We start from the raw sequence: 13067 nt of genomic DNA on the forward strand, positions 1-13067 counted from the left end.
ACACTAACAGGCTCAGCATTTTTGTATGTTTTTGTTGTGGCGCCTCTGTGTGTGAACAGAGCCCGCTTTGCGCACTTCGGGTGAGGTTGAACCCGTGCACATTATACCGCCATATTGCTCGTCTGTCATTAACTAGCAGAGGTGTAACACCTACTGCATGGTGGACCCCGAGCGGCGAACGCACTTTATTATTTATTTTTACTTATTGCGTTCCGCCGTTCCTAACAGCGTGTCAGCCCCTTACATGATGAAACCAAAATTTTACTTTTTGGCAACAATGCCAAACGATATGTTTGGCGTAAAGGCAACACAGCTCATCACCCTGAACACATCATTCCCACTGTCAAACATAGTGGTGGCAGCATCATGGTTTGGGCCTGCTTTTCTTCATCAGGGGCAGGGAAGATGGTTAAAATTGATGGGAAGATGATGGAGCCAAATACAGGACCATTCTTGAAGACAACCTGTTGGATTCTGCAAAAGACCTCAGACTGGGACAAAGATTTGTCTTCCAAAAAGACAATGATCCCAAACATAAAGCAAAATCTACAATGGAAGGGTTCACAAATAAATGTATCTAGGTGTTAGAATGGCCAAGTCAAAGTCCGGACCTAAATCCAATTGAGAATCTGTGGAAAGAGCTGAAAACTGCTGTTCACAATCTCCATCAAACCTCACTAAGCTCGAGCTGCTTGCCAAGGAAGAATGGGCAAGAATTACAGTCTCTCGATGTACAAAACTGATAGAGACATACCCCAAGCGACTTGCAGCATTAATCGCAGCAAAAGGTGGCGCAACAAAGTATTAAGTTAAAGGGGCCGAATAATATTGCATTATTTGAAATTTTTCCTATGACACCTACTTATATCGCAGAATTGTAGGTTGTGTTTTATATATTGCATATTTGTTTATTCCTGTTGTTTAATCCCCTGCACCTTAATTAGTAATGTGTTGATCCATTGCCTTACTAATAGTCCGACTTCACGGGAGTGTGGACATCTCAGCGCAGACATATTGTAACAATTTATACTATAATTTACAACAGTGTGGTGTGCTGTCCTGTCGTGTGGCGGGTATCCATATAGGAACACTAGCGCCCCCAAATACATTTTTTTTTTTTTTTGCAACCAATAAATTTCGTTCAACTTCACAATTGTGTTCCACGTGTTGTTAATTCTTCACCAAAAATTTACATTTGGTATCTTTATGTTTGAAGCATGATATGTGGGAAAAAGGTTGAAAAGTTCCAGGGGGCCGAATACTTTCGCAAGGCACTGTACGAGGGATCTCCAGTGGGATGTATTAGCCAACCAGTTAGCATTAGGAGGCCACCTAGAGGGTCGCATAACCCTAGATTCCAAAACTATTCATTCCCTAGCCTGGTGGGGAAGCAAAGACAACCTATCCAAAGGGATCGCCTGGGGGATAAAAATAGCACACATAATTACCACGGATGCCAGTCCCATGGGTTGGGGAGCACACATGGAGAGCAAGGTGGCTCAGGGGGATGGGGAGGTCAGGAACTAGAAGCCTCCTCAAACCAGAAGAAATTCTTGGCAGTAGGCTACGCCTTTGCACACTTCCTACCCTTGCTGCGGGGTCATCATATCCGCATATTTTTGGACAATCAAGTGACGGTGGCCTATATAAATCATCGGGGGGTTCAGGTCCCAAGCTCTAATGAACACGTCCTCCAAAATCCTCAGTCTAGCAGAGGCAAACCTACTATTTCTCTCCGCATTACACATTCGGGAGACAGAGAGCAGACTTTGTGAGCCGCACCCAATTGCGGCAGGGAGAATGGGTCCTGGGAAACCCCAGACATAGATCTGTTTGCCGACTTCAAAAACAAAAAAGTGGAAGCTTTCGGTTCCCTAGACCCTAGGGGGAATCCTCGGGCTCTGGACGCCTTTATGCTTCCATGGACACAGAGCCTGACATATGCCTTTCCCCCGATCATTCTCATTCCGGCAATCATAAGGAAAGTCAGAGTTGATGGAATGAGAATGATATTAATAGCCCTTTTTTGGCCCAAAAGAACTTGGTTCTCCTGGCTGAGAATGCCCTCTGTAACCGACCCTTGGATTCTACCGGATCTCCCGGACCTACTATCTCAGGGGCCGCTGTTACACCCTCGGGCAGTGAACCTCCATTTACATCATGGAAATTGAAAGGGCACTGATGAGGGAAACGGGGTTTTCGGAGAACCTAATTACTACACTACAAAAGAGTAGGAAACCGGTTACGACAAGAGCCTATGGGAAAACTTGGAAAAAATTTCTGTCCACCTCCGGGGTGAGAGTCCAGGATAGGGTCCAGATTGATAAAATTCTTGAATTTATACAGAGAGGCCTAGAGCAGGGGCTGGCGGTTAATACATTAAAGGTACAAGTAGCGGCTTTAGGTGCCCTTTATAACCATAATGTTGCAGGCAACCCTTGGGTAGTGTTAGCGTGGCTGGTCTGGAGCCGGAATCTCCAGGAGTGGACCCTCTGGGCGATGGCACCGGGGGGCCCCGGGCGAGCTGCCAGGTGGAACCGACCCCTATACAGGGACCATTAGGAGCAGGCCCAGGGGTTCGAGTACCATGGTAGCTGGTACCGAGAGGGGCGGCTCAGGATGGACTGGGGTAGGACTGTGGGACTAAAGTGTAGATGACAGAACACAGGAGACAGGAGTGGAGTAAGACTGTAGACTGGAACGTGGAGGGACTGAAGTGTAGATGACAGGACAGAGCGGGAACACAGGAGACAGGAATGGAGTAAGACAGTAGACTAGAATGTGGAGGGATGGCTGGAGCAGGAACACAGGAGACAGGATTAGAGGAGGACGGAAGGACTGGAGCAGGATGGAACTGGAACACCGGAGGCAGGACTGGAGTAGGATGGAAGGACTGGAGCAGGATGGAATAGGAACACCGGAGGCAGGACTGGAGTAGGACGGAAGGACTGGAGTAGGATGGAACAGGAAAAACAGAGGCAGGACTGGAGTAGGACGGCAGAACTGGAGCAGGATGGAACAGGAACATCGGAGGCAGGACTGGAGTAGGACGGCAGGACTGGAACAGGATGGAACTGGAACACCGGAGGCAGGACTGGAGTAGGATGGCAGGACTGACTGGAGCAGGATGGAACAGGAACACCAGAGGCAGGACTGGAGTACAGCAGGGGACACGGATAGCCGGACTGCGATGCTGCTGAAGGGAGCACACGAGAACGGGACTGAGAGACTGCAGAGAGCACACGAAGAAGCGAGGCCCAGTGTGCTAGGAAACACAACGATCAGGCGCCTCCCTCAGGGGGAAGCGGCCTGATATGCCCCTGTCTGGTCTGCCATTGGTCAGGGGGTGCTTCCGGGTCAGGGCATAGCCGGAGCACAAGAAGCAGAAGGGAGGCGCAGCGGCGGCCTATGGCGCATGCGCATTGCATGCAAAGACGCCGTCGGCCGCGCGCCTGTCAGAGGTGACCACCGTGGCTGTCGGGCGGCGAGGGGCTGCGGCATGGGAGCGATGGCCGAGTGAGTATGCAGAGACGGAGTGACAGTTAGCACGTTTGATTAAGGCCGCAACCAGGTCTAGGCCAATAGTTAGCCGGAAGTTACCATCATGGGACCTGAATCTTGTACTATCCACTCTAACAGGTTCCCCGTTTGAACCTATTCAGTCAGCACCCCTAAGAATCTTGTCATTAAAAACTGTTCTTCTGGTGGCGCTAACATCGGCTCTTAGAGTGAGCGATATTCAAGCTCTATTAGCAGTGCTACCATTTACAAAAATTCTAGAAGATAGGCTGGGTCAGGTTTTAATATGACTCTATCTACCTAAAGTGGCATCACATTTTCTTAGGTTCCAAGAAGTAGTCCTTCCTTCTGCCCAAATCCTAGGAATACGGGAGAGGAGAGATTTCACACCCTAGATATGAAGAGGTGCCTAGTTCAGTACTTAGAGGCCACTAAAGGATGTAGGAAGGAAGGCTCTCTCTTTGTGTGTTTCCAGGGACTCAAAGCATTTAAGAGTACCCTGGCAAGGTGGATGCGATTGCCCTGGACCATTCATCCAGTGGGAATACCATCCCGGAAGGGTTGAGAGCCCATTCCGCAAGAGCAATGGCAACCTCATGGGCTGAGAGATCTGAAGTATCAATAGAACAGATCTGTAAGGCTAGTTTCACACTAGCGCTTTTGAGCGCAGCGACGGTCTGCGCACATCCGCCGCTAAGCCCCGCCCCCTGCCGCGCCTCCGCCGGTAGCTCCGCCTACGGCGCATTACGCTGCATGCGTCCTGCGTCCCCAATCTTTATAACTGAGGGCGCAGGCCGTGCGCAGTATGCGTTTGGCGGCGCATGCGCCTTTTTGACGGTGCGCCGGCGCAACCAAACTGCAGCAGGTTGCGTTTGGCGCAGGTCGGCGCACCGTCAAAAGGACGCATGCACCGCCAAACGCATACTGCACACGGCCTGTGCCCCCAGTGATAAAGATAGGGGACGCAGGACGCACGCAGCGTCATGCGCCGTAGGCGGAGCTACCGGCGGAGGCACGGCAGGGGCGGGGCTTAGCGGCTGCCGCGCTAGTGTGAGACTAGCCTAAGGCGGCCACCTGGTCATCACCTTCAACCTTTTTCAGACACTATCGATTAGATCTAGCCTCTACGTCTGACCTGACCTTCGGGAGAATGGTCCTTCAGGCTGTGGTCCCTCCCTAAGCTACCAGTCTCTGTAATTCTCTCTGTGGTGCTGTCATGGGTGAGAGAGAATAACTTAGTTACTGACCGATAATGGTATTTCTTGGAACCCATGACAGCACCCGCTTATTCCCTCCCTTCACGTGTGTGGTGAGCACGCTTTACTATTTGTAGAGTGTTTTCGTTTAGGCACAGTGCTTCTTGATCAATAAGCAATATTATAATGTTATGTATATATTTCTGTTGTTTAACTAACCTGGAGACCCTCTGATGCTCTGTAACCAACTTGGGGCGGAGGAGAGGTGCCGCCCTTTTTATCTGTAGGTTCCTGTTCCTGAAGCATGGATCCCTTCTCTGCATGGTGGTGTCATGTGTTCCGAGAAACACCGTTATCTGTAAGTAACTACGGTAAGTTATTCTGCTACATAGAGGTGATCTGAGCATCGCCTCTATGTAGCATAGCCAATAATAATAATAATAATCTTTATTTTTATATAGCGCTAACATATTCCGCAGCGCTTTACAGTTTGCACACATTATCATCACTGTCCCCGATGGGGCTCACAATCTAAATGCCCTATCAGTATGTCTTTGGAATGTGGGAGGAAACCGGAGAACCCGGAGGAAACCCACGAAACACGGGGAGAACATACAAACTCCTTGCAGATGTTGTCCTTGGTGGGATTTGAACCCAAGACTCCAGCGCTGCAAGGCTGCAGTGCTAACCACTGAGCCACCGTGCTGCCCTCGTGCCCTTGAGCCAATCAAGTTGTGGCAGCTTCTAGCCCCCATGGAGGCTATTGAAGCATGCCAAAAGTAAAAAAAAGTTGTAAAAATGCTAAATAAAATACAGAAGCTCAAATCACCCCCCTTATGATTAACCTGAACGCTAAACGGCGTAGCGGGAAAAAAATTAAAAACACGAGAATTAAATTTTTTTTGGTCGCCTCAGCATTGCGTTAAAGTGCAAAACCGGCGATCAAAAGATCGTATCTGCACCAAAATTGTATCATTAAAAATCAGCTCAGCATGCAAAAAGTAAGCCCTCGCCCAACCCGAGATCACAAAAAATGGAGAGGCTATGAGTATCAGAATATGGAGCAGTTTTTAATAAAGTTTTGAATTTTTTTTTCACCACTTAAGTAAAAAAAAGAACCTAGACATGTTTGGTATCTGTGAACTTGTAATGACCTGGAGAATCATAATGGCAGGCCAGTTTTAGCATTTAGTGAACATGGTTAAGAAAAAAACAAAGTGTGGGATTGCACTTTTTTTGCAATTTCACAGCACTTAGAATTTTTTTTCCCCGTTTTTTTTGAGTACATGATATGGTAAAACAAATGGCATTGTTCAAAAGTACAACTTGTCGTGCAAAAAAAAAAAAGCCCTCACACGGCCATATAGACTGAAAAATAAAAAAATGTATGGCTCTGGAAAGAAGGGGAGCGAAAAACGAAAACACAAAACCGATAATTGGCTCTGGCGCAAAGGGGTTAATATAATTTCTGCACAAGCCCAAGTGAAAATTAAAGGGCAAAATACTCATGTCTACATGTGTTTGTCAACAAGGTGCAATATTACTTTATTTCATATTTATTTTTTATTCTGATTTGTAGTAAAAATATGTAATGAACTAGACAAATTATTAAATGGCACTGAAGGGAATAAAACAGTTTTTAGTGGTTTCATTTGTGGAGAAGTCACCTGTTCACAGTGGTAATCCAGTTTTTGCATTAACATCAAGGAATGTAGATTGTGAGCACCAATGGGGACAGTGATGTGTAATGATGAGGTAAAGTGCTGTGGAATTAATGGCGCTACATGAATGAGTAAAATAAATGGACACAGTTTACCTCCTGTCCGTCCCTGTACACTGACCATTACTCATTTCCATTCTAAAAGTTCTGTGTCTCCGGTACGTGTGGTGACAGTTATCACACGATGTATCGGAGACACGTACTCACGTAGACTCATTCAAATGAATGGGTCTGTGCACAAGTCAGTGTGTTCCCATGGACCGTGTCCGTGGGCAAAACACACTGACATGTCTGTTTTTTGCCGTCAGCACGGACGACAAAACATCCCGCACACGGAGAACACACATTAATGTCCTCCATGTGACACGCATTGGCGCTGGGGAAGAAGCGCTACAGTAAGCGCTGTTCCCCGGCAGCTTGTGCTGAAGCCGGCTGTCATTCTCCCCTGCTCTGTCGTACACAATCCGTTTTATTAGTCAGCGAATATTAATCATACAGGACCAGTTACAGTTTCCGATGTTACAGGACTGCAATGTATCTGATGCCGCACTATCGCTCCACAGGACTCCTGATTTTTTTTCTCGCATCCATCTAATTCCAGAGTCAGATCCCATCACGTTGCGATTTTTTTTCCTAGATTGTCTATCCGTCATGGATCAAACTTGCCAAGTCTATGGGTCCGTGAAAACATTGGACAGCACTCGGATGCCATCAGTGTGCAGTCTTGATTGTTTGCTTGGTAAAGCTTAAGCAATCTTCATAATTTTTGGGGTGTTTGCATGCGAGAAAAGAAAAAACGATGAAATTCTAATGGTAAAAACAGACACTGACCAAACTCTGATGAAAAGCTGATCCAGAACACCCATAAAAATAAGTCAGGTTTTTTTTTCCGCATGCAAGAAATGTCACCATCTGAATGAGGCCTTAATTCGTCTTCCCTTCACGGCAGCCATTCACCTAAACGCTGCAGTGTGCGGGGAACCCCAGCGAGGTGTGCACAGGGCTCTATAGTGCGGCTCAGGCACCATTGAGTCAAAATCCAGTCTATCATCCCACGGAGGCTCAGCTGGGTCAATAAGTGTCCCACAGCTGCCCCCTAGTGTTCATCCAATCCCCTTCAGGCACAGAAGCTTCCTGGATCCACAGCTGCTGAAAGTTACTTATTATCTGCTTATTTTGTTGCTCTTATAATTGAGGCTTTCAGGGTAATTGACAGATTAGTTGCCACCTTCACCTGTGGATGGTGAACCTGCTGTATGGTGCGGACACATCACCAGCACTGCCATCCACACTGGGCTGCAGAACTTGCACTCGCTCCATTGACAAATAATTGGTCTGTCCACCAGCCATAATTGTGTGACCCCTTCTCAGTCCAGAGGCTCCTCACAATTGCAGCACAGGCTTCGTCACCTTGATCCTTCTAGGAGATCATCCGCTCTTCACAGATCTGACCTAAGAAGCTCGCGGTCCACCATGTCTTCTCCAACCGCTAGTCAGGATAGCGAGGCTAATGTCCACCTGACCGCGCTGTACAAGCAGCTGGAGGAGCAGGAGGGCACGATACGAGAGCAAGCCGAGCGTCTTATCAAGAAGGATGAGCAGCACCAGGCTTCTCTAAAGGACTTGGCTGATGCCAAAGACAGGTCAGTAGTGTAATGCCCTGCGCCGATCGGCAGAAGCTTCTCTTCTCTACTAACACTATTTCTATGTCGTGAACCAAAGTCAAGTGTGTGTGTGTGTGTGTGTGTGTGTGTGTGTGTGTGTGTGTGTGTGTGTGTGTGTGCCACACTGCTGCTGTGCTGGTAATGCCACTTCCCTAGAAGTAGAAGTTCCGCTATATCACATGAGTATCGGTGGTGCTGTGTAATGGTTGGTGCCGCGGTGGTGCTGTTAATCAGCCGGTGCGGCGGCGCATACACATGGTTTAGTAATCCCATGCGGATTCACCTGCGTTCAACAGAAGGCAGCGCTCTGGACGCAGCGAACATGCGCCACTTCCAAAACACTGCTACTTCCGGAACATGGGCACATAGCCATAGAAACTTGAGAAACCTCCATAAGGCTTTTTTTGTTTCTGTTTACATATAACAACTAATGAAACGCTGATGGTAAAAACCGGCAACCTGACCAAACACCGATAAAATTCGGATCCAGAAGACTAATAGAAAAATCACTGACCTCTGAATGAGGTCTTACAAATCTGTGCTCTTTACTAAAGCCTCATTCACACCAGGTTTTCACTGATGAGCAGATTTATCCACTTTCTATTTGTCAGTGGAAAAATAATTACAACGCACACAGATGGCATCTGACTAGTGTCAGATTCTTGTTTACTTTGATTTGGTGGCTCCATACACTTTTTTCGATACTCTGACTAGCAGCAGGCATTTCTCTGCAATTTTGCTTGGATCACTTGGTCAACAAATAACGAATATGTGAAGATCCCCATAGCCGATCATACATATGAGTGTTATCCGTGGGGGGGGGAATGGATGGCACTCGTACGTGAGAACCTGGTATGTGGATGAGCTCTTATCCAATTGTCTAGTCTTATTTCTTGGCGGGGTAGTGATGTGAAGGAAAACTAGTTTTTGCATAGGCTACTAGTTTTAGATTCTGGTCTGTTTGTTTTTGCAGTAGGGATGGGGGGGGGGGGGGGGGAGCACTGGGTCACAACTGATGTCTTTTGATAACCGTGTAATCAGCTGAGGCACAATAAAACTGGTTTTGTTGCAACTTCTATATGGAAACCTTGGATTAAACTCAGATGAGTGCACATTAGATGTGAGGTGTTCCTCTGCATAGCGGATGGGCGCGGGAGTCGCCTGCTATCTACGTGGCCTTGTTGGTGCATGGTGAGCTATCTTTCTTTCTTTTTCCCACACGGCCAATATACACTAGCATTGGATATGGATCGCAGATACGGTTGTTGGGGCAAAATGACCTGAACAGTACTGATACTCCACAACTACAAAAACAAATTCATATATCTATCTCATGTAAAGACAACAGCATATTAGAAGTATAACGTGTTGTTTTGTCATTTTAATGTCCATGTGCACATAGAGCTGATACTCGGCATATTTTCCTTCCTGAATTTTTGAACAAAAAAATTGAAATACATTGTTTGCAGTGTTTTGACATTTCCTTACTGATTTACAGTCAACACCTGTTTTTGCACTACTCTTTTGCTGTGTAAAATGCATCAGCTGCCTTTGACAGCATTAATATGAGAACATGCACTCGGAGTACAGATGCTGGCAGTGAAGGGGTCATCTGAGCACCTGTGTCTCAAATGGTTATTCAGATGTCGGTATCTTCTATGTACGAGAAAATCGCACCAATTATTTTGATCAGTTTGGTCCTAGCCTCATTAGGTGTGGTGTGTGTGGTTTTTTTTATTTCACTACATTTACCAATTTAATTCTTTTCATATTTTGATCAGGCGATTCTGAACACGGTGATACCAAATGTCGTTTTTTATTTTATTTTTTTTCCCCACTTGCTGGCAATCAGTTGGTGACCTGCGGTCATGTGACACGGGCGAGATTATGGTCGCGCTTCTGGCGCGATGACGGCAGCATTTAGTAGGTTTTCAGCCGTGGTTGGATCATTATTCCACCCGTGGCTGTTAGGGGGCACATGACAGCTGGTCAAAACAGCTGACGTGCCAGAAAAGATGTGGGCTCAGTGAAGGAGCCCTCATCAAAGGGAGAGACATGACATGTGCAGTGCATGTCACAAATGGGTTAATGGACCATCCGGTTCAAGGAAAAAAATCATACATGTGAACAGCCCCATTGACTATCAAAAGTACGAGTTATTGGTGAAAAAACATGGATGGTTTCTCGTAAGAGAAACTGTTGTCGGAATGAGACCTTATTCTGATGATATACTCCTGAGTTCTGCTTATCAGGACACTCCACAGAAGGAGACAGGTGCTGACCGATCACTGCCATCATCTGTACTACAAATTAGCATGTTTTGATATAGAAGCATCTCAAGTTGTTGAGACTGGGGGAAAAGCCGTTTAGATGTAATTTTGTTTCCAGGAATTAAAACAAACCCCCCTAATAAGTCTAAAGCCTGAATGCATACACTTGCAACCGCTGGCTGTGCAGGGAACTACAGCAAGCCATTCCACTTCCATGGAACGGTGTTGCGCTCCCAGCAATAGATTAATAATGGAAATTTCAAATTAAAATTCAGTACTAAGGATTTATTTTCACATCCATTCACTTATACAACGTGTTCCCATTTTTACAGAGCTGTTGCTGAACTCCAGGTGAAGTTGGTGCAATCTGAAGAAGAAATAGAAAAGTTGATGGCCTCCATAAAGAATAAGGACCGGGAGCTGGAGTGCCGTCGACAACACAGCCGACTTCTGGCTGAAATGTGTCGCAGCCGACCTATGTTGGCTTCTTTAGTTTCTCTTATGGAGGAAGCTGAAGTAATTCCTTGTCTTCCCAATGTGGGACACGGTAACGGTAACAGCCTTCCGAGTGTTCATCACCACGCTGAAAGTGATGAAGGCTCGGATGTAGACAGAACACTTTTTGGGACCACTGTATAAGGAGAAAATGCGTTACTTGTGTACAAGTTCCTATTTGAGGATAAGTGTGTGTAGTTTTATACTTGGTGTTTTTTGTCACAATTCTGAATTTTAGTTAGAACTCGGGCAATATCTTATGAATCCGTTCTTATACTGTGTGAAATTAGAGCGTCTGAGATGATGTACACTGTTATCATTCCATTTCCCATGTTGCACATCCACGGAAGGTGCCCATACATCTCGGTGGGACCCACTGACTAACAATGCGTAATTGGGCCTCTCGACTATCCCCTAACAGACATTGGGAGAAGAAGGGTCAGGCATGTTAAACTTCAATCTTTTTGTTCTTGCTGAAGATGAGCTTCTGCCACAGGTGTCTGGCAGGGGCTTACTCCCCTCTGAAAACACATGGATGTATATCACGGAACTGGACGGAATAGTTGTTGGCCGAACACGATTGAAGATGTCTTGACACATTGGTATTTGGGCCATGTTCACACAGAAGTATTTTGGTCAGTATTTGTGATGAGCTAATGTGCTGGGATAAGATGTTATCAGTGTTTGACAAACCCAAATATTATGTTCTAGTCCCGGCAGCTGCATGTCTTTCTCGACTTTTCAACAGCTACAACACATGCAGCGGGGACTAGAAAATATTCTTCGATAATACGTTGCCAAGCACTTTTGCTCATCACTAATCAGTACATATAAGCCGAAACCAGGAGTGAGGCAAAAAAAACAAAATGTTTTCCTCTGTTCCACTCATGATTTTGACTTACAATTACTGACACAATATTGAACATGTGAAAGAGTTATCTAATAGTCCATCACCCCAAAATTCACTTTTAATGGCCTTTACAGTATTGTAGGGTACTTTTTGCCCCTATAACAATCATACTAGCCCCGTATGGTTCCTGGCTTAGTGCTTGAGAATTTAACTTTAATTCATATGCAAATGAGAAGGTTTTCATACACCCTTGGTGTGACTAAGAGTTTTGTGCCCAGTTACACCTAATTTGCATATTGGGACCCTTTCTCTGCTTCTGATTGGAAGTGGCTGAGTGTTATCCTCCCTGTCTCCTTTTCTTCTAATGCCACACTCCACAATCTTAGGTCTATTTGTGTAGCAAGCGGCGTCAGAAGAAGGGAGACAGGTAAAACAAGCAGGCTGGCAGCAGTCAGACAGCGCTAGCTCTGGGAAGTGCATGCTGTCAATCAGAAGCAGGGGAAGGACCCCAATATACAAATAGAGGCGTAAGTGTGCGCTAAACTGTTGGTCGTGCCAAGGGTGCACCAAAGACGAGCAGCTTATTCTGCACTTCCATTACAAACACTTTAGAAGTTGGTGTGCGTAGGGTCAGGAGTAATCTGCACCAAATGAGTATTTGGCTAGCAGCTATTCCAGGTGTGTGGACATCATAATGTGTTTTTTTTTTTTTTTTTTTGTTTTTTTTTCCGTTACTCATTCTCTATGTGATGTGCTTGTTTCGTGCTCCTCACTTGAATGCTCTTTATGCTGCCCTTTCTTTAATTCCCATTCATATGTCTACCATATTACTAATCAACTAGCAAAAAGGGAGAACCCGTGACCTCCACTCATACAAGCTACAGAACACTTAAGGGAACTGTAAAGTGTCAATGATCTCAGGAAAACTCAGAACAGTGAAATCCTGCATTCTATTATAACTGTTAATTCTAAGAGTTGTCCTTTTTGTTTTTAGGTATTAAAATTTTACATGGCATGTTCATTTGTTTTTTTTTTTTAATGCAAATTAAAAGGATCATATTTTAGCACTCTCAATGCGTGCGTGGTTTTATTTATTTTTTTCCCTCCTGACAATTTGAGAACTGCAGTGCTTTATAAATCCCGTGGGATGTCAATTCTCAGCATTTTTGCAGGGTTTTTCACCCATAGACAGGGGGAATGCTGAAGAAGAAAAAAAAAAAAAAAAAAAACTTTGACTGTAGATAAAGCACACATGTAATCTGCACCCAAAAAAAAACTTGCAAAAAATCGTATCAAAGGGAACCTGTCACATCGTTTTTCTGCAACACGCCCCGAAAGGCAGTGGCCGCAGCT

General features: G+C 45.7%; 1 protein-coding gene across 1 annotated transcript; it reads left to right on the forward strand.

Moving 5' to 3' along the window:
- Positions 1–7640: 7640 nt before the first annotated feature.
- LOC141085844 (vimentin-type intermediate filament-associated coiled-coil protein-like) lies at positions 7641–12788 on the forward strand. The gene is made up of 2 exons (XM_073571429.1): positions 7641–8078; positions 10702–12788. The coding sequence occupies exons 1-2, from the start codon at positions 7909–7911 to the stop codon at positions 11006–11008; spliced, it is 477 nt and encodes a 158-aa protein (XP_073427530.1). The 5' UTR covers positions 7641–7908; the 3' UTR covers positions 11009–12788.
- The last annotated feature ends 279 nt before the right edge of the window (positions 12789–13067 follow it).

This window comes from Dendrobates tinctorius, unplaced genomic scaffold (assembly GCF_039654945.1).
Source record: "Dendrobates tinctorius isolate UK_male_01 unplaced genomic scaffold, ASM3965494v1 ptg000029l, whole genome shotgun sequence".
Taxonomy (NCBI): Eukaryota; Metazoa; Chordata; class Amphibia; order Anura; family Dendrobatidae; genus Dendrobates; species Dendrobates tinctorius.

Coding starts and splice junctions, on each gene's coding strand:
- LOC141085844 (XM_073571429.1), top strand. CDS start 7,909: ATGTCTTCTCCAACCGCTAGTCAGGATAGCGAGGCTAATGTCCACCTG. Junction 8,079..10,701: donor TTGGCTGATGCCAAAGACAG/GTCAGTAGTGTA, acceptor CCATTTTTACAG/AGCTGTTGCTGAACTCCAGG.